At 37.8% G+C, this 22,987-nt stretch overlaps 1 protein-coding gene across 1 annotated transcript in view; it reads right to left on the bottom strand.

Annotated features, from left to right (window-relative positions):
* Positions 1 to 22,987, bottom strand: part of LOC129473456 (orofacial cleft 1 candidate gene 1 protein) — a 42,096-nt gene that overhangs the window by 10,169 nt on the left and 8,940 nt on the right. The window contains exons 4-5 of the mRNA XM_055263947.2: positions 14,690 to 14,701; positions 1,351 to 1,437 (exon numbers count right to left, since the gene is read on the bottom strand). Coding sequence (XP_055119922.2) covers positions 1,351 to 1,437; positions 14,690 to 14,701 — 99 coding nt within the window. The remainder of the gene's footprint in view (positions 1 to 1,350; positions 1,438 to 14,689; positions 14,702 to 22,987) is intronic.

Raw genomic sequence — 22,987 nt, 5'->3', positions numbered from 1 at the left:
ATAAAAACAATTGCGAAGGAGCTCATTAGAAAGGAGACTCACTAGAAAGGTGGAACCCGCAGCTGGCAAGAGCGCCAGCCCCCACCTCCCGCAGCACACACCAGCACAGAGCTGGCTGCAGGTAAATATGCAGAAAGAGCTTCCTGCTCTGAAACAGGGGACCCCATGTTAGCTGCGGGAGTCCGACAATAATAACTGACTAGGGAAGGGGAAAAGGTGACCAGCAATATTTTATAAAACTTACCTGTCTTTAGTTAGAACCATTCCTTTTTCATTGAACACAACTTATTAAGTCACCTTTCCCAAATTAGGGAGTCCTCGCATTATAAACATTCCACCAAATATAACTATATATTGTGATTCCTAAGAAATTTAAAAGACTTCGGTGGTAATTCAATCAACACCCCTCCCCAGGAATCACTAGAATTGTCTCTTACCCTCCAAGTGTGTTTGGGTAAATAGAAGGTTGAACTTTTCCAGCCTCACATCCACCCTGGCTTTTGAGCTACCAGTGAAAACTGACTGTGAGACTAAGTCCTTGTCTTATCTTGCACATAGGTCTTTTGATAATATCTGCGGATTCTGCATCTTTTAAAAATAGGTTATTGAGAGCTACTTTATAAAATAACCTTTGCACTATGCTTGAGTCCTTTTTGTGAGAATTTACCCTCGTCTTTTATTAAAAAGTGCAGACTCAATGACTGGCACCCACTGGTGGGATATGATCTGGACTGCAGCTGATGCTAAGTAACATTTGTCACGGTCAATATCTCATCAATAACCTTTATAAAAACCCTATTTTGTAAACTATAAAATATACATAATATTATGCACTTAAGGAGCAATTTTGAATTATTATTTTAGAACCACAACTAGTATTTGAGATTATAGAAGAGGAAATTGTTATCATATCACTTCCCCTTCGTAATTCTCAAAAGTTAGGTGGTGGTTCCATGAATTCAAGGTAAGAAATTCAGTCATCACAGGATATGGAAATCTCACATGCTAGATGCAATTTGTTGAAGAATGCTCATGTTAAATTCAAAAAACAGAGACACACTTGAAGGTGGTGACGCTCCTCAGACACATACATGGGCCTTATGATGGCATCAAACTGCTCACAGTAGCATCAGATGAAAGCACATCGCTGCTTCTTCTATCTGACCAGCCCACTGTCCTTGATGAAAAATTACCTTCGCTGCCCATCATGTTGTTAGTGGTTAAAACTTACCATTTAAATTGTAAGCTGCAAAATCTAAATGGAACTGCATGTGTGATCTTTGTCACCTCATTTTCATGAATGGAAAAGAATATTCTGACACAAAAATTACATACTTAATTCTAGCTCACCTTCTCTGCTGACCTCCATCGCACACTGCCTTGGGTTTATTTCCTCATCCATCAGTGGGTCAAAGTAATTTCTGCCATATTCATTTCCTGTGGAAAGTACACGAGGTAAGGGTCAGTGATTATTAGAAGCACATGAACCAAAATGTTAATTTTGAAATCGACACCAGCAAAGAAGGACCATTTTAGTTCTTTTATAAGCTTAATTTTTTTACAAGTCTTCCAGGCCTCCCTTTTTTGTAATTATCATCTTGCAAAAGGTCAGAAATGGTAATTCAAGAAACAAGTTCATGCTATCTTTCTGTTGCTAAAAAGTTAATGAGAAAATTATCAAGTGTAGACTTTAGAATAATAATAAAAAACTTAAGCCAAACTATTTTTAGGATATATCATGACATGGAAGCAGTTGGATTATAATGATGTGTAGAACTCACCGATGATTATATTTACTTACTTATATTTCACTAAGTGTATCATGTCGTTACGTCCAGAATTCCACAGGCAATTTAGTACTATCTTAATTATGAAAAACTACAACAGAATGTACATGTTGCTAGTTGGGTGAAAAGAAAGAGAGAGAGAAAGAAAGGGAGGGGGGGGGAAGTAGGAAGGAAGGAAAAGAAAAGAGAGGCTTGCTTATAGATCTTTCTTATGCCAACTTCAGTAACATGAAGGGAAGATACAAATGACTTAGCCAGAAATTTATCCCACACTCATCAACAATCTCAACACCACTAACCAAAATTTCTCACATCACGTCTCCCACTTACTCTGTCCTTATCTTCGTGACCAAACTGTAGCATGAGGTATAACTTTGTAATAGAGGAAAAGGTCTGCTATTAATTTTCCAAATCTAGTTTCATACTTCCTGCAGACTGAAATGTATATGTCTGTGGCTAGTAATTTGCATTCAGCAAAATGAACCCTACTCTGACGATAATTCAAGTTGCCTCAAACATTGCAAAAGAAATAAAGCCTTGTAGAATGAAAACAACAACTCTGAAAGTATGGTTCGCAGGGAAGGGTTAATACATACCAGGTATACTGTGAGATTCTTTAGTATATTTGTTTTAGGATCAAAAGTAATGCAAACAGCAGCTCCTTTTCCAAGGCTAAATGAAATTTTGATGTGAACCTAGGTTTAATTTCTATTTCTGGGCTGACACATTTTTGTGGCGGTCTCTGTTCTATCAATGCAGTAAGTACAAAAACTGAAAATCTGCTTTACCTTGAGGTCTCAATAGGAAAAAATAAATGAGTTTCCTTTTTGTTACTTTATCTGTCAACAACTACTAGGCTGATATGAATCTTGGCGGTATGTAATCAAAGTCTTATGTACTGCAATAACACCATTCTTCCTCATTCACTGTAATTGTTTTTTTTTTTTTTCTCTACCACAAAGCACTGTGATACTCTAACTATGCCCTTCCATATGCTGGTAAAATAATTCACCTATATTAGAACAAGCATGGTAGCATAGTCCTCATATTGTCAATCAACTACTGATACCCATAATCTGGAAACTTCTCTAATCCAACACAAAACTCAAATTATTTGTCTTCTATAACTGACTAGTAAATGTTACCAAGATAATCAAAACCTTGGAGGGTGAAAAAAGTTAAGTCATGTTTAACCAAAAGTCTAGAGTAGTGTATTTAGTTTTTAGGTTCTCAAACCATTTGCTTCCCTGTTGTCAGTGGTGAAGTTGGAGTCTTGTCCAGCTGCACATGAATCAGGCCTGCACCCTGGGAGCCTTCCAGACCACCATTTCCCTTCAGAGTTCGATGCCTCCACACACAACTGGAAGCAGGGCCCTTTAAGGTCTATACAGATTGTTCCTTCTGCGTTTCATGTGGGTTGATGTACACGTATTAAGTTACAAATACCACTCCTGGAGGGATTCATTTTGCGTTTCCCATTCTGGGATCCCATGTACAGCATTTTACAAGGAAAGAATTCTGAGGTCACTTGAGCACTGAGACAGCTTTGACACTCTTAGTTCTGAAGTCCTTTAAACATCCCCAAGTTCTACACTGTAATACAAATCTATAATTTATGTATTTTTATAATTTAAATGCATTTTACATTAATTTTACATTCTGTTAAGCATTGTTTTACAAATACAGTTTATACTCAACTATTGTCTGTCTTCCCCACTAAAATATAACCTCTGTGAATGCAAAGACATTATCTCTTAGCTCACTGCAGCAGCCACAGTGCCTAGAATATTCCCTGGCTTATAGTATGATCTGAATTCCTTAGTTAAATAAACTTCTCTTGGAAACCTATTGTAATACCCTAATCCTTTCATTGGCTAGATGTTCTTTCTTGATTAATTAACCTTTCATCACCTTTTATTCCTATTTTTTCTCTATTCCCCCATCCCATCTCTCCTCCCCATCATCACCACCTACCCCCACACTTTTATTTTTAATTGAGTGCCTTCTAGGAACTGAGCACTGTCTGAATTTAAAAAACAAACACAACAACAACAACAAGAAGAAAACTAAGACCCCTGCCTTCAGAGCAGGGGAGAAGAAAGAAGCTAAACATATACAATCCAGTATGATTTAAAGAATGGAATTCTGGTTGAGAATATCAGAGAAGCATCTACCCCATACTGGGGGTGTCAAAGAAGACTTCTTGGAGGAATGGCTACTGGAAATAAGTTTTTGGAAAGGTGATTAGGAATTAGCCAGTCAGAAATACAGGGGAAAGAAATTTTTGACATCTAGGCAAAGGAGAAAAGACTCAAGGGCATAAAGTCATGGGAAGCACAATTTGTTGGTAGATGTTCCCCAACTTTTCTTGGCCTCCTAAAGCTACAATTTAATAAAGTGAATAAGGGAACCCAAACTTCTTCACTAGCCCCAGAATCAATGTTAACTAATGCTTTTGCTGAAATTCTTAGTGCACTGTTGTACAGTGTCACCTTCCGATGTTTCATATTCATTCATTCACTCAAACCAATATTTACTGAGTGCTTATTATGGGACTATAGCAGTAAAATGAAATACCCAAAAATCTCTCTCCTCACAGAGCTTACATTTTGTGAGTGGAAGAATAAGCACAATAAATATGTATATTTTATAGTTTATTAGATAGTGAAAAGTGATGAGAAAAAATAGTGCCAGGTAAGGATGGTCAGACCCCCAGGAAGGGGTGGGGGATGCATCTCGTGCCTCCACCTTTGTTTCAAACAAAGGATGCCACTTAGGATTAAGCCACTATGCTTTCAAGACAACTGAGAAAGTAAAGCTATAATGTATTTATTATTATTTTCATAAGCTATTCTTCTAATTGCTTGCATAACATAAATCAGCCTATGAATCAAATAAAAACACTCTCTCAAATATTAAAATAATTGTTTCTTTCTATTGCTAGTCCTTGAATTAATAAACCAATAATTTAAACACAGCAGGTAGAATTTAGAAGAGTAAACATATGGAACCTGTTAAAAATTTAGGAACAATGGACTCCATCCTAACAGTAGCTCCTTTTGCTGCCTTTCATTGGGTAGGGTCAGGATTTAATAAAGTAGGATAGTTTTAAGTATATGGTGTATATTACCAGAAGGTAGATTGCTAATAGAATCAATTCCTAAAATGTTCTAATCATTTAGAGTATGCTTTTGGATATATCTAAGATCATCTCACAGGAAAATTAACAGACCCACTGAGAAATTCAAAGTAGGGCATTTAGCAATACAAATACGATAGATTTTAATATGGCTGATATTTAACTCCTTGTAATATTCAGATGAATATATACCAACCCCATGTGTATGTATACACATATATATGTTGAAGTATGGTTCTACATTGAAGCAATCAGATGTGATATATAAACCAATAAATCAGTAAATTGGTCCTGTCAAAACTGTTGATACTCCATTTTTGCTTCCAACTTCCTAGTATTAGTGCTTAATGTCTAGAATCGAATTAGTTAATTCATTTCTCATGCTATCTTTTATTGAACTAGAAGAGGAAAACACACACATTTGCCTTCTGCCCTTCCACACGTATCAGGTTTTCCTATCATTTAACTCGGAGCAGCACAGAACATAATCAGGGCTTTTACTTAAATTACACTGTACATGAACTTTGGTCAGGAAACCCTCTAGTGTGCACCCATGCAGTTCCTTGGGGGCTATAAGAGTGAGAATGAAATTGCCCACCAGAGGAAGGTTAGTAACAATCATTGAAGTGTCTTGACTCAACGAAGCAATCACTTCCTTTCAAATCAGCTACATTAGCTAGAGAGGAAGAAAAACCTAATGCATTTGTGTGTTTCTCAGGAGTTTTTTTTTTTTTTTTTTTTTTTTTGGCCCCATTCTTGTTCTTTTCCTGTAAATCCACCTGCTTCAGCTCAGCTTTTCCTCGCCGATAACTGTGTTTTCTGTAATATACTATAAACTAAATAACTAAACAATTTGTATTTTATGATTACAACCATGCACCAAAATTTTACTACAGAGGACCTTCTCCTGAACAGTATTCTTTTTAAAGCCATGAAGCCTGGAAAAATAAAATTAAATTTGATTCCTATGAACTTTATAAATAAATTTGGGAAAACGTCATATTTTTCCCACTTTGAAAATCCAATACAAGTATCTCTAGCTTAAATGTCCATGGGGCCAGAAAGTCTACATAAATATAAAAACATAAGTGTAGAAATCAGGGGACTGCACCAGAACATAGGGAATAGGGACCAATGTCAAATCTAAACACACTGCACCATACTAAATTCCAAATACTATTTTTATAAAGTTGATTTACAAATATTTTGTAAATAAAAGGCAACTAAAAATACAAGAATATTTCTTAATGATAAAAAATAGTTATCTTAAACTAGGTCTTCATTGTACTAAATATCAAAACAAAGCAACCACAACAAAAAAAACAACCAAAAAAACAGCTTTCTTTTTTTTTGGTTTTAAGTTCCAGGATACATGTCCAGAACATGCAGGTTTGTTACATAGATACGTGAGTGTCATGGTGGTTTGCTGCACTTATCAACCAATCACCTAGGTTTTAAGCCCCGCATGCATTAGCTATTTGTCCTGATGCTCTCCCTCCCCTTACCCCGCCCTCGACAGGCCCTGGTGTGTGATGTTCCCCTCCCTCTGTCCATATGTTCTCATTGTTCACCTCCCACTTATGAGTGAGAACATGCAGTGTTTGGTTATCTGTTTCTGCATTAGTTTGCTGAAAATGATGGCTTCCAGTTTCATCCTTGTCCCTGCAAAGGACATGATCCCATTCCTTTTTGTGGCTGCGCAGCATTCCATAGTGTACATGTACATTTTCTTTATCCAGTCTTAATAAAATTAGTACAATGAATATTTAGTTTAAGATAATTAACTCTTAAATATCAAAACAAAACAAAAACCAAAAAAACAGTTATCTTAAACTAAGTCTTCACTGAACCAAATATCAAACACAACAACACAAAACAACCAAACAAAGAAAAACCAATGACAAAAATACAAACTATGACTTGGATATCCATCATGAATCTGATTATCTAACATTCTCCTAGAAATCTTGGCCAAAGCATAACTTGGGAAAAATAAGGAAAATATGTGCCAAAGTTGTTGAAAAAATTCTATGTTGCATGCCATGAAAACAAGAAATTTGACTCAAAATCTTTCAGAACAGAGAAGATGTTATTTGAATAACATCTTGGTAAACAACCATATAATCATAAAGAATCATTAACTTTTCTAAATACCAACCGTAGCCACTTTGAAGTAACAACTCAAAACCTATTATAAAGCTCCAGATATCACCCAATAATTAATTAATTAATATTAGACTTTCACAGGAATCTATAGGTGGTCATCAAGATTATTAATCTTATTTAGAATCCCAAACTGAAAGACACATGAGTAACAATATAATTAAAAACAGAAAGTCAGAGTTAGATGAAAAATTTATACCATTTTTCCTTTTTTTTTAATTTTTGAGACAGAGTCACATTCTATCACCCAGGTTTGAATGCAGTGCCACCATCACAGCTCACTGCAGCCTTGAGCCTCGAACTCCTAGCCTCAAGCAATCCCCTCGCCTCAGCCACCTAAGTAGCTGGGACCACAGTCGTGCACCAACATGCCCAGCTAACTTTTTTATTCTTTGGAGAGGGGGAAATCTTGCCATGTTGCCCAGGCTTGTCTCAAACTCCTGGACTCAAGTGATCCTCTCATCTCAGCCTCCCAAGGTGCTGGGATTACAGGCATGCGCCACTGTGTCTGGCCGTCTTCTTCTTCTTTATAGAAAGACTAATATGTGAAAATTGGTCAGCTGCTAACAGAATATTCAAGAACTGGTACCATGTTGGACAAATTAGCTTTCTCAACTGCTTGTTCTTACTTCCTTCTCAAATCTTGTGGGTATTTGATATATCGGTGATTTGAAAATCTAAATAGGATAACAGTTGAAGTTTGCTAACAAGTTCTAATTAATTGAACCATATTCTTTCTTCCCCTAAGGCCCTCCCTCACGATAAATTATGAGGCACTTTAACTTGCAAACCACTGGAGTGCTGTGGAGTGGCTAACCGCTGCCAGGCTTTATTCCACAGTACCCCAAGGCATTCATGCATCGTGTGCTCACTGGACCTAGAATCCTCAAGGAGCTGAAGCGTGTCCCTAACTTCTAAACAGGAAGATGCTTCCAGTACGTAAGTAATTGTGGTAATTCAAAGGTTAAGTATATTGTTTTTTCTCATATTTAAAAGTTCCCCAAAAGTCATATCAAAGTAGGGTTTCTTTCCTGCTAGTTTGAAGCTTGACAACATTACCTTACATGTAAATAAGTTAACGTGTAGAGTTTGGAAAGTTGCCTTTCAAATAATGAAGTACCTGATCTTAGACATCAATCACCTCCAATCTTTCCAATTTTGCCTTCGTTCATTTAACAATTCATGTCCCTCATGGATCTAAGATTACTTATATGTATATATTGTATTTAAGGGCTCATTCCCGTAATAGTGTCTTTCATTACACTGAAACATACTTCAATACGAAACAATCAATATAACGGATTATTGGGTTTCGTTTAAACAAAATAATCTTTTTTTAAAAAAATCTTGCAACTTATAGACAAAATCTATCTCATGAAGCAAGGGATTCAGGACTTCCCATTTTTTTTTTCTTTTTATATTGGGTTTTTGGTCAATTATTCTGATAAAAGCTAAGGAAAGCTTATTTTCTTGTTTATTTTTTTTAACTTGATTTAATTTTTTAAAGCAACTTGCTGAAGGTCCAAGAAAGCTTATTTCCTATTAAATTGTTTTTGACAGCAAACAAAAAGTGTTCAAAAGAAATTCTAAATGAAATTATTTGGAGATTAAAGACTAATCTAAATTATGCTAAAAGCATAAAATACTAAGCATAGAAAACATATGCCGAAAGCATAAAATACTAAGGTCATGAGAAATTTTTCTAGTAAAATTTTTCTTATACTAAAATTGCGACTATTCACTTTGGGAGGCCAAGGAGGGTGTATTACCTGATGTCAGGAGTTCAAGACCAGCCTGGCCAACATGGCAAAACTCCATCTCTACTAAAAATACAAAAATCAGCTGGGCATAGTGGTGCATGCCTGTAGTCCCAGCTACCCGGGAGGCTGAGGCGGGAGAATGGCTTGAACCTGGGAGGTGGAGGTTGCAGTCAGCTGAGATAGTGCCACTGCACTCCAGCCTGGGCGAAAGAGCAAGACTCTGTCTCAAAAAAAAATAAAATAAAAATAAAAGTGGAACTATTGAATTCCAGCTAAAATAGTGGCCAAATGAAGTTTGCAATTTATATGGAATTTAATTGATATAGTGAAACTTCATATTCTAGTAGCAAAAAAAGTCCTTCTGAAATTTTTATGTAATATTTAAGCAAAGGTAGGTACAATTTGGTAATCTTATCAACTGCTTAGACACTGACTGCATCACTAGTATATTGGAAAACTGAAGCCTTTCCCAGTTTTTTTTTTTTTTTTTTTTTTTTTACTACGTAGCCATGTTTATATTAAGAAAGTCATTGGACCTCTAAAAAATCACCTATATGGTCTCCAGTTTTACCATTTCTATGATTCTAAGATTCTTAAGCATCCTTTTTACTATCATATAGATTCTTGAGCTCACATTTTTAAAGTTACATAAATTTCAATGACATATAAACCCACTGGTTTAAATGTATGAATCCGTCTGTCATCAATGAACTGGAATAGTAATGTCTCTGGATATTAAAATAATTCTTGCAAAGATTATGTCTTCAATGATCTATGGCAGATTTTATTAAACATTGTTTGCAAAATCGTACATTGGAGGTTTCATTAACGTGGATTTGAAGCGACAATATAAAAATAACTATGCTTAAGAGTTAGTTAAGTGTCACCACTGGCATCAATTTTAGCATTAACAGAAACAGAAAAGGACAACACAAACAGATATTCTGCTAATTTCCTGGGCAAATCTGTCTGATTACCTGGGGGTAGGCAGTTCCTCTGAGGAAGAAAAAAAAAAAAGTTTTTTCTTATTCTGCTGACATTTCCAAAACTCAAATGTTTCATTAAAATGCTCTTTCTCCAACTGGACAAACATTGTCCTGGAACTCTGCTGTTCTGTTTTTTTGTTTGTTTTTGTTGTTGTTTAAAAAAAGAGGCAGGAAAGGAAACAAATTTAGTTTTATAAACTGACCAAATATTTTATACATATAGTATCTATATAAAATATTTCTGTATTTCAGTAAAAAGGATGCTTTCCTGAGGATTTATTTTTAGCCTTCCAAATCAATGAAAGAGATTCAAATCACTTAGGACCCCAATGGTTTCTGAAGACACAAATCCAGGTCAGTTCAATAAACCTAAAGAAAATGATTTTCCTATATATTTTCTTTTTCTTAATAATTGTTTAAATGTCTCAAAGCAAAAAAAAAATTTGTAAATGGTCTTTAAATTTTATTTAGCACTTGTTTTCCATCTTAAGGGAAAAACAGCTATAAATGAGAACAATGTAAACAGTTTTATCCAATATCACTTCTAAAATAATCTAGGCTATGTGCACTACTGGGAAAAACAATTCTCATCACATATTTGCTCAGACAATTTGAATTATGCACTTCACACAAGTGCTTATGTTATTTTTATTACAAATTTTTGTACATGTGTATTTCTAATGGCCATAGTGGTCTCAAGGTAAATTTAGGGTCACAGTTATTACCCTAACCTAGGATTTCTCTACCTCAGGCACAACCACTATGGATCCCTATCATTTATTCTAACTACCTCTCATGTCTTCCAGAAGGATCTAAGTCCTGAGATCACATATGCTCAGAACTCATTCCTCTCCACATCTCTGGAATGTCTGCCATTTTCCTTCCCTACTCTCAGCCTTCAGCATTGCTGCCTGCTGTCAAGGATTCTATGCTGACCCATGATGCTCTTCAAACCACGAGTGTCTCCACATCCATCATGATACAACTGGTGGCACCTCCAGTCCACAAAGCCACATGGATGGCATCCTGTCAGTGCCAGAGCTACTGCTGGGGTCACCTCCATTGACTACTGTCGCCTCTAACACTGATTCTTGCTGGTGCCCATTGCAGCCATGCCACATTCTCTCCAATATCTTCCTGGTTCTGATCAAACCTTGCACTCACACCTCTGTCCATCCGATGTTCCATCAGCAATGCTAAGTGAAGGGGTCCGGTATATGTCATCTTCCAGCTCCTACCCACCACATGCTGCTCCTCCATGTTACACAGAGGCCCCCTACAACTGATGGAGATCTCAGTTTTTACTTCAAGCCCCTCCCACTAACTCCCAAGAATAAATGCCTGAGGATTAGACCACAGGACAATACAATTGGCAAACATTGTACTGTAATCCAAATTACCTTTCCTCTCTGGCCCTGAGATATTGGCATGAGATCAAGCTTGTGAGCCTGACTGTCTCTTTCCTTAGAATTAGTCTCTTCCCAGGAGGCATCTTAGTCTTTCTTAAAATGAAAATGCAACAAATGAACTAGTCGAATGGTGGCGAAAGACAGCTTAGTGAAGTTTGAATTTAATATGAAATTTCATTAATATAGTACAGCTTCTTATTATAATGGTGAAAAAGTATTTTTTTTAATTTCACCCAATATTTAAAGGGAACTAAGTTTAGAAAAGAAAGCATTTTTGGGTTCCAACTGCTAAGATATTGACCACATCATTGATGTATCAGAAAACCTAAATTTCTGTCTCAGTTTTTTCATTGCAAGGCTGTGTTCATTTTTAGGCCATTTTAATCCACAAATCCTCAGATGTGCTCAGTCCTAAACTGAACATGGCTTAACTTCACTAAACTGAAATCCCAATTATACTATTATGGTATATCTACACACACACACACACACACACACACACATCTGTTTTCGCCTTATATCTACAAATATTCATCGAATAAAAGAAATGCTATTTATAAAACATATAAAATAGATGCAAAAATTGTATATGAGCACATAATATATGTGTTTGAGAGTGCCAGATGAATCTGAATTGATCAACTGTAAATTTTTTTTTTGGTAGGAGGATGGAGTCCCTATCACCCAGGCTGGAGTGCAGTGGTGCAATCTCAACTCACTGCAACCTCCGCCTCCCGGGTTCAAGCAATTCTCCTATCTCAGCCTACCGAGTAGCTGGGATTACAGGCGTGCACCATCACACCCGGCTAATTTTTGTATTTTTAGTAGAGATGGAGTTTCGTCATTTTGGCCTTGCTGGTGTTGAACTCCTGACCTCCAGTGATCCAACCACCTCAGCCTCCCAAAGTGTTAGGATTACAGGCACGAGCCACTGTGCCCAGCCTGATCAACTGTAATCTAAACACAAGAGCATCTCGTTTGATTGCTCTTCACTTTACTGTGCTTTGCAAATAATGCGTTTTTCACAAATTGAAGGGTTTTGGCAACCGTGCATCAGGCAACTCTATCAATGCCACTGTTCCAACAGCATGTGTTCACTTCATGTCTCTGTGTCACATTTTGGTAATTCTCTCAATATTTCAACCTTTTTCATTACATTGTCTGTTATGGTGATCTGTGATCAGTGATAGTTGACATTACTATTATAATTGTTTTTGCAGCACCATAAACCATGCCCATATAAGGCAGCAAGCATAATAGATAAATGTGTGTGTTCTGACTGCTCCACTGACCAGCTATTCTCTTTATCCCCTATCTTTCTCCCTCTACTCAGGCCCCCTATTCCCTGAAACACAACAATATAGAAATTAAACCAATTAATAACCCTACATTGGCCTCTATGTGTTCAAGTGAAAGAAAGAGTCATACTTCTCTCACTTTATTCAAAAACTAGAAATGATTAAACTCGTGAGGAAGGCATGTCGAAAGGTGAGACAGACGGAAAGCTAGGAGTCTTGCACCCACCCAACCACCACATTGCAAATGCAAAGGAAAGGCTCTTCACAGAAATTAAAAGTGCCACTCCAGTGAGCACATTAATTATAAGAAAGCAAAATAGCCTTGGTAATATGGAGAAAGTTCTAGTGGTGTGGATAGAAGATGGAATCAGCCACAATATTCCCTTAAACCAAAGCCTAATCCAGAGGAAAACCCTAACTTTCTTCAATTCTGTGAAGGCTGAGAGAGGTGAGAAAACTGCAGAAGAAAAAAATGAAGCTAGCAGAGCTTGACTCATGAGGTTTAAAGAAAGAAGCCATTTCCATTAACAGAAAAGTGCAAGGTGAAGCAGCAAGTGCTGATGCAGAAGCTGCAGCAAGTTATCCAGAAGATCTGGCTAAGATCATTGATAAAGGTGGCTATGCGAAACAATAGATTTTCCATGTAGATGAAATAGCCTTCTGTTGCAAGAAGATGCCATCTAGAACTTTCACAGCTAAAGAGAAGTCAGTGCCTGTCTTCAAAGCTTCAAAGAACAGTTGGCTCGCTTGTTAGGGGCTAATGCAGCTGATCACCTTAAGTTGAAGCCAATGCTATGTACCATTCTGAAAATCCTACGGCCCTTAGGAATTACACTACATCTGTCTGTGCTCCATAAATGGAACAAGAAAGCCTGGATGACAGCACATCTGTTAACAGCTTATTTTACTGAATATATTAAGCCCACTGTTGAGACCCACTGCTCAGAAAAAGAGATTTTTTTCATAGTATTACTTCTCATTGACAGTGTACCTGGTCCCCAAGAGCTCCTGATGGAGAAGCACAAGGAGATGAATGTTGTTTTCATGCTTGCTAACAGAACATCCATTCTGCAGTCCATGGATCAAGGAGTAGTTTTGACTTTCAAATCTTATTATTTCAGAAATACATTTCATAAAGGTAAGCATCCCAAAGGTAGAAATTCCTCTGTTGGATCTAGGCAAAGGAAATTAAAAACTTTCTAGAAAGGATTCACAATTACAGTTGTCATTAAGAACATTTGTGATTCATGGGAGGAGGTCAAAATATCAACATTAACAGGAGTTTGGAAGAAATTGATTCTGACCCCCATGGGTAACTCTGAGGGGTTCAAGACTTCCGTGGAGCAATTAACTGCAGATGTGGTAGAAATAGCAAGAGAACTAGAATTAGAAGTAGAGGCTGAAATAGACAGAAGTGCCGCAATCTCCTGATAAAACCTGAATGGATAAGAAGTTGCTTTTTATGAATGAGCAAATAAGGTGGTTTTTTAAGATGGAGTCTTCTCCTGGTGATGATGCTGTGAACATTGTTTGAAATGATGACAAAGGATTTAGAATATTACATAGGGGACTCCGTTGGCAAAGCAGCTGCAGAGTTTGAGAGGATTGACTCCAGTTTGAAAGTTCTACTGTGCGTGAAAGGCTATCCAACAGCATCCCATGCTACAGAGAAATCTTTTGTGAAAGGAAGAGTCAATTGCTGTGGAAAATTTAATTGTTGTATTATTTTAAGAAATTTCCACAGCCACCCCAACTTCAGCAACCACCACTGACCAGTCAGCAGCCATCTAGCTTTCCTCCACCAGCAAAGATTATGACTCACTGAAGGCTTAGAGGATTGTTGCAATTTTTAGCAGCAAAGTATTTTTTTAATTAGGGTGCATACATATTTTTGAACATAATGCTATTGCACACTTTATAGACTACAGTAGAGTGTAAACATAACTTTTATATGCACTGGGGAACCAATACATTTACATGACTCACTGTTTTGTGATATTCATGTTATTGTGGTGGTCTAGAACTAGATCTGCAATATCTCCAAGGTATGCCTGTAGTTGCCCTCAATGTAACTCTGCTGACATAATATATTTCATAAACATAGAAATCCTTTATGTCTTTTCTGTTTTCTTTTATATTTCTCATACCTGGCATAGTGCCTGAAAAATAGAAAATGTTCAGTAAATATGCTTTTCAACGAATGAGGAGGAAGAAATGGAGAGACACATAAAGCATTTTTGATGTTTTATATATCTAACTTCTGATCAAAATGTGGAATAAATTACTTTATGCCCAACTAATCATGCATATACCACTTCTGTTTTCATTGATGTTGTACTGACATTATTAGCAATAGGCAGCAGTCAGTAAATAATCCAAACCATATCAACCATAAGAACATTTATCAGATTTTTGTTTGGCTTATCTGTCTTTGCTGTCTTGCATCCATTTCCCCTCCTTAATGGCATCACAATTTTCTAGTTTCATTGTGTACAGTCTCGATGGCCCAGTAACTCCAGATTCCTCTCTCCAACTACAGAAGCCAAGGAGGGCTTGACAGAACCTACTTCTCCTACCCTGTGATAGAGCCAGGAGGCAAGCAAGTGGCCTATGCATGGCCAATCAAATGTTCTCCCCCTAAGACTTTGAATTTTGGATAAGTGAAACAAGGATGGAAAGAACGCTTGGCATTTACTCATCACAGTGGTTAAGAGCTGTATCAAAACCAGACTGCTCCTGCTATGGGACAGTTACTGTGTTTCCAACTTCCTGTACCCGTAGGCATCTCGGTTTTTGCCCATTTCCACTATTGAATCTCAGAGCTCACGAAATCATTCTGCTTGAATTAGTAAGAGATGGTGTCTGTTGTTTACCACCAAGGAGCTCTAAGTGGCACATGTTCACACGTTCACACAAGCATCATAGCAGCCAGTCTGCATCCTTGGAAGATGCCACTGTGTGATGTCTAGCAAGAGTACAGAAACAACCATAATGCACAACTCCCAGGAGGAAAGAGGGAAAAGTAGGGTTGTATTCCTCAATATTGTCAATTCTGCTTTTTAAAGTTAAGTATAGCTATGCCTGGCTTAAACAATAATGTATATAATTAATCACATTCGTTTCTCTTCCACTTAGTTTTGAAATAACCTCAGTGAAAGTTAGAAATTGAAAGGGAAAAACTTCCCAAGTGCAATTTTAAAAATTCACCATGAGGCTGGGCATGGTGGCTCACACCTGTAATCCGAGCACTTTGGGAGGCTGAGGTGGGTGGATCATCTGAGGTGAGGAGTTCAAGATCAGCCTGGCCAACACGGTGAAACCGTGTCTCCACTAAAAATACAAAAATTAGCGAGGCATGGTGGTGGGTTCCTGTAATCTCAGCTACTCAGGAGGCTGAGGCAGGAGACTCACTTGAACCCAGGAGGCAGAGATTGCAGTGAGCCGAGATCGCGCCACTGCACTCCAGCCTGTGCGACAAGAGTGAGACTCCGTCTCAAAAACAAACAAAAAAATCTCACCATGAGTTTAACTGTTCCACTATTCACGTCTATAATTATTTCTTTTTCTTCCTATCTAGTATCTTCCTATAGCCCCTTCTCACATCTGTCCCACATTACATTTTACTGCCATTTAGAATTTAGCCCAGGAATTGGAGGCCAGCATAGGCAACATAGGCAACATAGTGAGACTCCGTTTCTATAAAAAATACATATAAAACATAAAAAATAGAACTCAGGTATTAACTCTATTTTTAGTACCACCATATTATATATTCGGAATAGTAAAGGTTCCCTTTCTCCCCACCCAGGTTAGGAACCAAAACCAACTCTCCCTGTGAAGTTCTAAGCAGTTGTGGCTTCTCTATGCATCTCTTTTCAACTATGATAATTCTGTGTATGCTGTTATCATCTAGCAAATCATCTTCAGGCAGGGTGTAGCAGGCAGTGAGCACTGAGGATGAGCTGAGACAGTGCAATCAGGGAAGCAGTGTGCACACAACAAACACTGGTTCTGGGCAAGATGGAGCAGAGGACGTGCAGCCCAGCAAAGGACACGAACAGACACTTCTGAAAAGAAGGCATACATGCAGCCAACGGGCATAGGAAAAAAAGCTCAATATCACTGATCATTAGACAAATGGAAATCAAAACCACAATGAGATACCATCTCACACCAGTCAGAAAGGCTATTACTAAAAAGTCAAAAAAAACCAGATGCTGGCGAGTTTGTGGAGAAAAGGGAACACTTATGCACTGTTGGTGGGAGGGTAAATTAGTTCAACCACTGTGGAAAACAGTATGGCAATTCCTCAAAGAGCTAAAAGCAGAACTGCCATTTGACCCAGCAATCCCATTATTCGGTATATACACAGAGGAATATAAATCATTCTACCATAAAGATACATGCACGCGAAAATTCACTGTAGCACTATTCACAATAGCGAAGACATGAAATCAACCAAAATGCCCATCAATGACAGATTGGATAAAGAAAATGTGGTTCATATACACCATGGAATGCTATGCAGTTGTAAAAAAGAATGATATTATGTCTTTTGCGGGAACATGGATGAAGCTGGAGGCTGTTATCCATAGCAAACTAACACAGGAACAGCAAACTAAATACTGCATGTTCTCACATATAAGTGGGAGCCAAATGGTAAGAACTTACAAACACAAAGAAGAAAACAACAGACACTGCTGTCTATTTGAGGGTGGAGGGTGGGAGCAGGCAGAGGAGCAGAAAAGGTAACTATTGGATACTGGGCTTAATACCTGGGTGATGAATTAATACCTGGGTAATGAAATAATCTGTACAACAAACTCCTGTGACATATGTTTACTTATGTAACAAATCTTCACATGTACCCCAAACCTAAAATAAGTGTTAAAAAGTTGTATGACTTTTAAAAATCCTTCTAATAAATCTTTGCATTCATACTTTAAAAAAATGACATACCTGCAAATTCCTCTGGGAATGTACAGCATGGGGTGTTTAACGTTTTTGCTAATTGTCTGCTTATGAATAAAAGGCCAGTGGGAATTGAAACAAAAGTCTGATGCAGAGCCTGGCATACTTTCATCAGAAGTCGGGGAGCAAAGGCAGGGCAGGCCAGGAGGGGATACAGCAACAGTGAGAAGGAAGGACTGAGGGTTCAGTTCCGTTCTGTCGTTTTCCATTTGCACCTTGCAAAAATGACTGTTACTGGCCGGGCATGGTGGCTCACGTCTGTTACTCCTGGCCCCAAGCAATCTGCCTGGAGCCAGGAGTTTGAGACTAGCCTGGCCAACATGGGGAAACCCCATCTCTACTGAAAATACAAATTAGCCAGGTGTAGTGGCATTCACTTGTAGTCCCAGCTACTTGGGAGGCTGAGACATGAGAATTGCTTGAACCCGCAGGGTGGAGGCTGCAGTGAGCTGAGATAACGCCTCTGCACTCTAGCCTGGCCAACAGAGGAAGCTAAACTCTGTCTCAAAAAAAAAAAAAAAAAAAAAAAGGCTGATACCAATTTATAGTGTCAGCTCTGCTGCCCATTGTCATTTTCCCTGGAGAACGTTTAGATGAATAAGTTTCTAAGGATGCCTTAACACTGGAGTCTCCAGGTGGGATTTGAGGGTATACGAAGGCCTTCCCAATGATCTCGAAATCACAGCAGTTGGTAGTTGCCTATTTTGGCCATTCCTGAAGATCAGTGTGTCCTTACTTAATTACTTTTCTACTATACTAAGAGACTCAATCCATCATAAACTTGAAGTCTTTTTTATAAAGATTTGGTTCTAGAAAATCCCTCTCCTAGACATTTCCTTCATAATTTAAATTGCTATTTGGCAAATAATTTTTCATTTCCTTGAGGGAATTTGAATAAAGTCATGTTGGAATTCTGCCATTACATATAATGCATTTCTTTAAAAAGCATCTTAAAGGAAGAAATGTATTGATATTTACTTACCAGATGATAATTTGTGCTAATTCTAATATTACTGTGGGGAGAATATGTAACTACTCTATTTTCTCTAAGTAACCACATTGGCAGTTAATATAAATGTTCTTTTAAAAATTGTATTAACAAGAAACACTGTGTTCTACGATATCTAGTAGTTTCTACATGCACGTATTTCAAATATTCTTCTTTGTTCACAGACCATAAAATTACATGTATCATTTGCAATTGAATTTTTTCAGAAGTCCCCTCAAAGGGAAAAGGGAAAGGTAAAAATGCATTGAATAATTTTTTTAAGTTGGCTATATTCCAGCATACAGAGAGTGTAACTCCTGCCTCTGTCAGTAACTGGCCGGATTTGCAAGGATGATAAATCATTCTTGGATTTTTCATCCAAAGTTCCTTCTCTTTGGTTTCTTCCTCTCGGCTTTACTTTTGGCTTATAAATTTGGATCCTCCCATCTTCCAAAACCAAATTGATGATCACTTGTGAAAATAACTACCTTCATGCCTAGTCTTTCCTAAGACACAGGGACTAAACCTATAATAGTATGCCTATAGAGTACTTGAAATGGGGCTAACTCACATTGAGGTTTGCCATCAGTGTAATGATTCACACTGTGTTTTAAAGATTCTGTACAAAAAAGGGAAAATATTTCAGTTTTACATTGGTTTTAAGTTGAAATGATAATATTTTAGAGATATTGGTTTAAATAAAATATATTATTAGAATTAATTGAGCTTTTTTAAAAATCTCGTTACAGTAGCTATCAGAAATTGTATTTATTTATTTATTTTACTTTACAGATAGGGTTTTGCTCTGTAGCTTAGGCTGGAGTGCAGTGACATGATCATAGCTCACTGCAGCCTCTGACTTCCTGGGCTTAAGTGATCCTCCCACCTCATCCTACTGAGTAGCTGGAATTACAGGTGCATGCCACCACCCCTAACTAATTTTTTTGTGTGTAGAGATGGGGTCTCACTTTGTTGCCCAGGCTGACCTCAAACTTCTGTCTTCAAGTGATCCTCCAGCCTCAGCTTCCTAAAGGGGGAGAAAATTTTAAATTATGCATGTGGCTTTTACTTTCTCTTAGATAGTACTTGCCTGTAACATGTACTTACATCCTAAAACACAGATGACATCCTTCTTATGACCTCACTTTTCTCTCTAACACCTGATGTATATCATAAGTGTAATTATTCACCTTGACTCATTTTTTTGAGTTTCAAACAGCTAAGTCATCAAGTAGTACTCTACTTCTGAACTGAATATCAATCTAAAAACTTAAAAAATTGAGATTTTTCACAAAGGCTTCCTAGTCTTTTTTGGCCCCCAGGGAATAGGAATTCTTATTGAAGATGTCTGAATACCTCTGCTAAATATGAATTTGTAAAGAAGGGCTGCTCCATCCTCCATTTGGGCTGAAGGACACATTTTTACCTCCAGGATCTAACTGTGAAATACTCTAGCTCAACAAGAAGACCATTTCTGTCAAGTGAACCAAAGATTCCCTTGCCCTGCCCCTGGACAGGTGATATTTGCCTGCCCCTGGACTGATGACACCAGAAGTTGATCTTCATAGTCAAGAGTTGACTGAGAGGCCAAATGGATTCCAAAGGACTCTAACCCTCCCTTCCTGTTCCTGTGCATTCATCTTCTTTCCTGCATCTTCTCTGCTAATCTATGGATTTGCTGACCTTGCATGTCTGGCCAAGATCTAGAGTTTCCTTTCTGATTACATCATGCAACCACATTAGATGTCATGCTGACATTCCTTCACAATGCCCTGTCCTTTTATCAGGTGACATCACCCCTAACCAAAAGAGAGACATACAGCAGAGGAGTAAAATGCATACACCACAGAGCCAAACAAGTCCTCCTTTAAATCTCTCATCATACCAGGCATTGTATGCTTTACCTTAGTCAAGCTACAACCTTGATTTCCTCATCTGTAGGATGAGGATAATAATAAAATGTAGTTTGGATAGAGCCTGCTAGTTGACCCCAATATACATTCTCTTCTTTAATAACAGAAACCAGACGGGCGCGGTGGCTCACACCTATAATCCTAGCACTTTGGGAGGCTGAGGCGGGGGAATCACTTGAGGTCAGGAGTTGGAGACCAGCCTGGCCAACATGGAGAAACCCCATCTCTACTAAAAATACAAAAATTAGCCAGGTGAGGTGGCAGGCACCTGTAATCCCAGCTACTTGGGAGGCTGAGGCAGGAGAACCACTTGAACCCAGGAGGCAGAGGTTGCAGTGAGCCGAGATCATGCCATTGCACACCAGCCTGGGCTACAGAGCAAGACTCCATCTCAAAAAAGAAAAATAATAATAATAATAATAATAGAAACCTTCCACCCTCACCTTGGAACTTGGCTACCAGCTAAGGCCTTCATTTCCCAGCCTCTCTTGCAGCTCCATGTGGCAAAAGGCATACAAACAGAAATAGCATATCTAACTACCTGTATGTGGCCTTTTTCTTTTCTGCAAGTGCCTGAAATATAGAAGTGATATCTAATCATCTTGGACCAAGCAGATGAGAACAACAGCTTAGGGATTATAAAATAATAAAATGGAAAGAAGACAAGAAATAACCAAAATCAGAGCTGAACTGAGGGAGACTGAGACACAAGAAACCATCCAAAAGATCAACGAATCCAGGAGCTGGTTTTTTGAAAACATCAATAAAATAGCTAGAATGCTAGCTAGGCTAATAAAGAATAAAAGAGAGAAAATCCAAATAAACACAATCCAAAACAAGAAGGATATTACCACTGACCCCACAGAAATACAAACAACCATCAGAGAATGTTATCAACACCTCTATGCATATAAACTAGAAAATCTAGAAGAAATAGATAAATTCCTGGACTCCAAAGACTGAACCAGGAAGAAATTAAATCCCTGACCAGACCAATAAAGAGCTCTGAAATTCAATCAGTTATAAATAGCCTACCAACAAGAAAAGCCCAGGACCAGAAGGATTCACAACTGAGTTCTACCAGATGTACAAAGAAGAGCTGGTACCATTCCTACTGAAGGTACTTCAGAAAAAAAGAGGAAGAGGGAATCCTCCCCTAACTCATTCTGTGAGTCCAGCATCATTCTGCTACTAAAACCTGGCAGAAGCACAACAATGACAAAAAAACTTCAGGCCAATATTCTTGATGAACATAGATGTAAAAATCCTCAGCAAAATATTGGAGAATTGAATCCAGCAGCACATCAAAAATCTTATCCAACACAATCAAGTAGGCTTCATACCTGGGATGCAAGGTTGGTTCAACATATATAAATCAAAACATGTGACTCATCACATAAACAGAACTAAAGACAAAAACTATATGATTATCTCAATAGATGCAGAAAAGGCTTTTAGTAAAATTCAGCACGCCTTCATGTTAAAAACTCTCAATAAACTAGGTTTTGAAGGAACATATCTCAAAATAATAAGAGCCATCTATGACTAACCTACAGCCAACATCATACCGAGGGCAAAAGCTGGAAGCATTCCCTTTGAAAACTAGAACAAGACAAGGATGCCCTCTCTTACCACTCCTATTCAACATAGTATTGGAAGCCCTGACCAGAGCAAACAGGCAAGAGAAGGAAATAAACGGCATCCAAATAGGAAGAGAGGAAGTCAAACTATCCCTGTTAACAGATGACATGATGCTATAACTAGAAAACCCCATGGTCTCAGCCCAAAAGCTCCTTAAGCTGATAAAACAACTTCAACAAAGTCTCAGGATACAAAATCAATGTGCAAAAATCACTAGCACCCCTATATACCAATAACAGTCAAAGCTGAGAGCAGAATCAGGAATGCAATCCCACTCACAATCGCCACACACGCACACAAATAAAATACTTAGAAATACCAGCTAACCAGAGAAGTGAAAGATCTCTGCAAGGAGGGCTATAAAACACTACTCAAAGAAATCAGAGATGACACAAACAAATGGAAAAACATTCCGTGCTCATGAATAGGAAGAATCACTATCTTTAAAATGGTCATACTGCCCAAAGCAATTTATAGATTCAATGTTATTCCTATTAAACCACTGATGACATTCTTCACAGAACTATTTAAAAAACTATTTTAAAACTCATACGTTACCAAAAAAGAGCTCAAATAGCCAAAGCAATCTTAATCAAAAAAGAACAAAGCTGGAGGCATGCAACACAACTTCAAACTATATTACAGGGCTACAATAACCAAAACAGCATGGTACTGGTACAAAAACAGACACATAGACAAATGGAACAGAATACAAACTCTGGAAATAAGGGCACACACCTAAAACTATCTGATCTTTGACAAAATTGACAAAAACAAGCAAAGGGGAAAGGACTTCCTATTTAATAAATGGTGCTGAGATACCTGGCTAGCCATATGCAGAAGATTGAAACTGGACCCCTTTCTTATAACATATACAAAAATCAACTCAAGATGGATTAAAGACTTAAATGTAAAACCCAGAACTACAAAAA

Source organism: Symphalangus syndactylus, chromosome 23 (assembly GCF_028878055.3).
Source record: "Symphalangus syndactylus isolate Jambi chromosome 23, NHGRI_mSymSyn1-v2.1_pri, whole genome shotgun sequence".
Taxonomy (NCBI): Eukaryota; Metazoa; Chordata; class Mammalia; order Primates; family Hylobatidae; genus Symphalangus; species Symphalangus syndactylus.
Note: the sequence above shows the minus strand (reverse complement) of the source record. Positions and strands in the feature narration are given on the sequence as shown.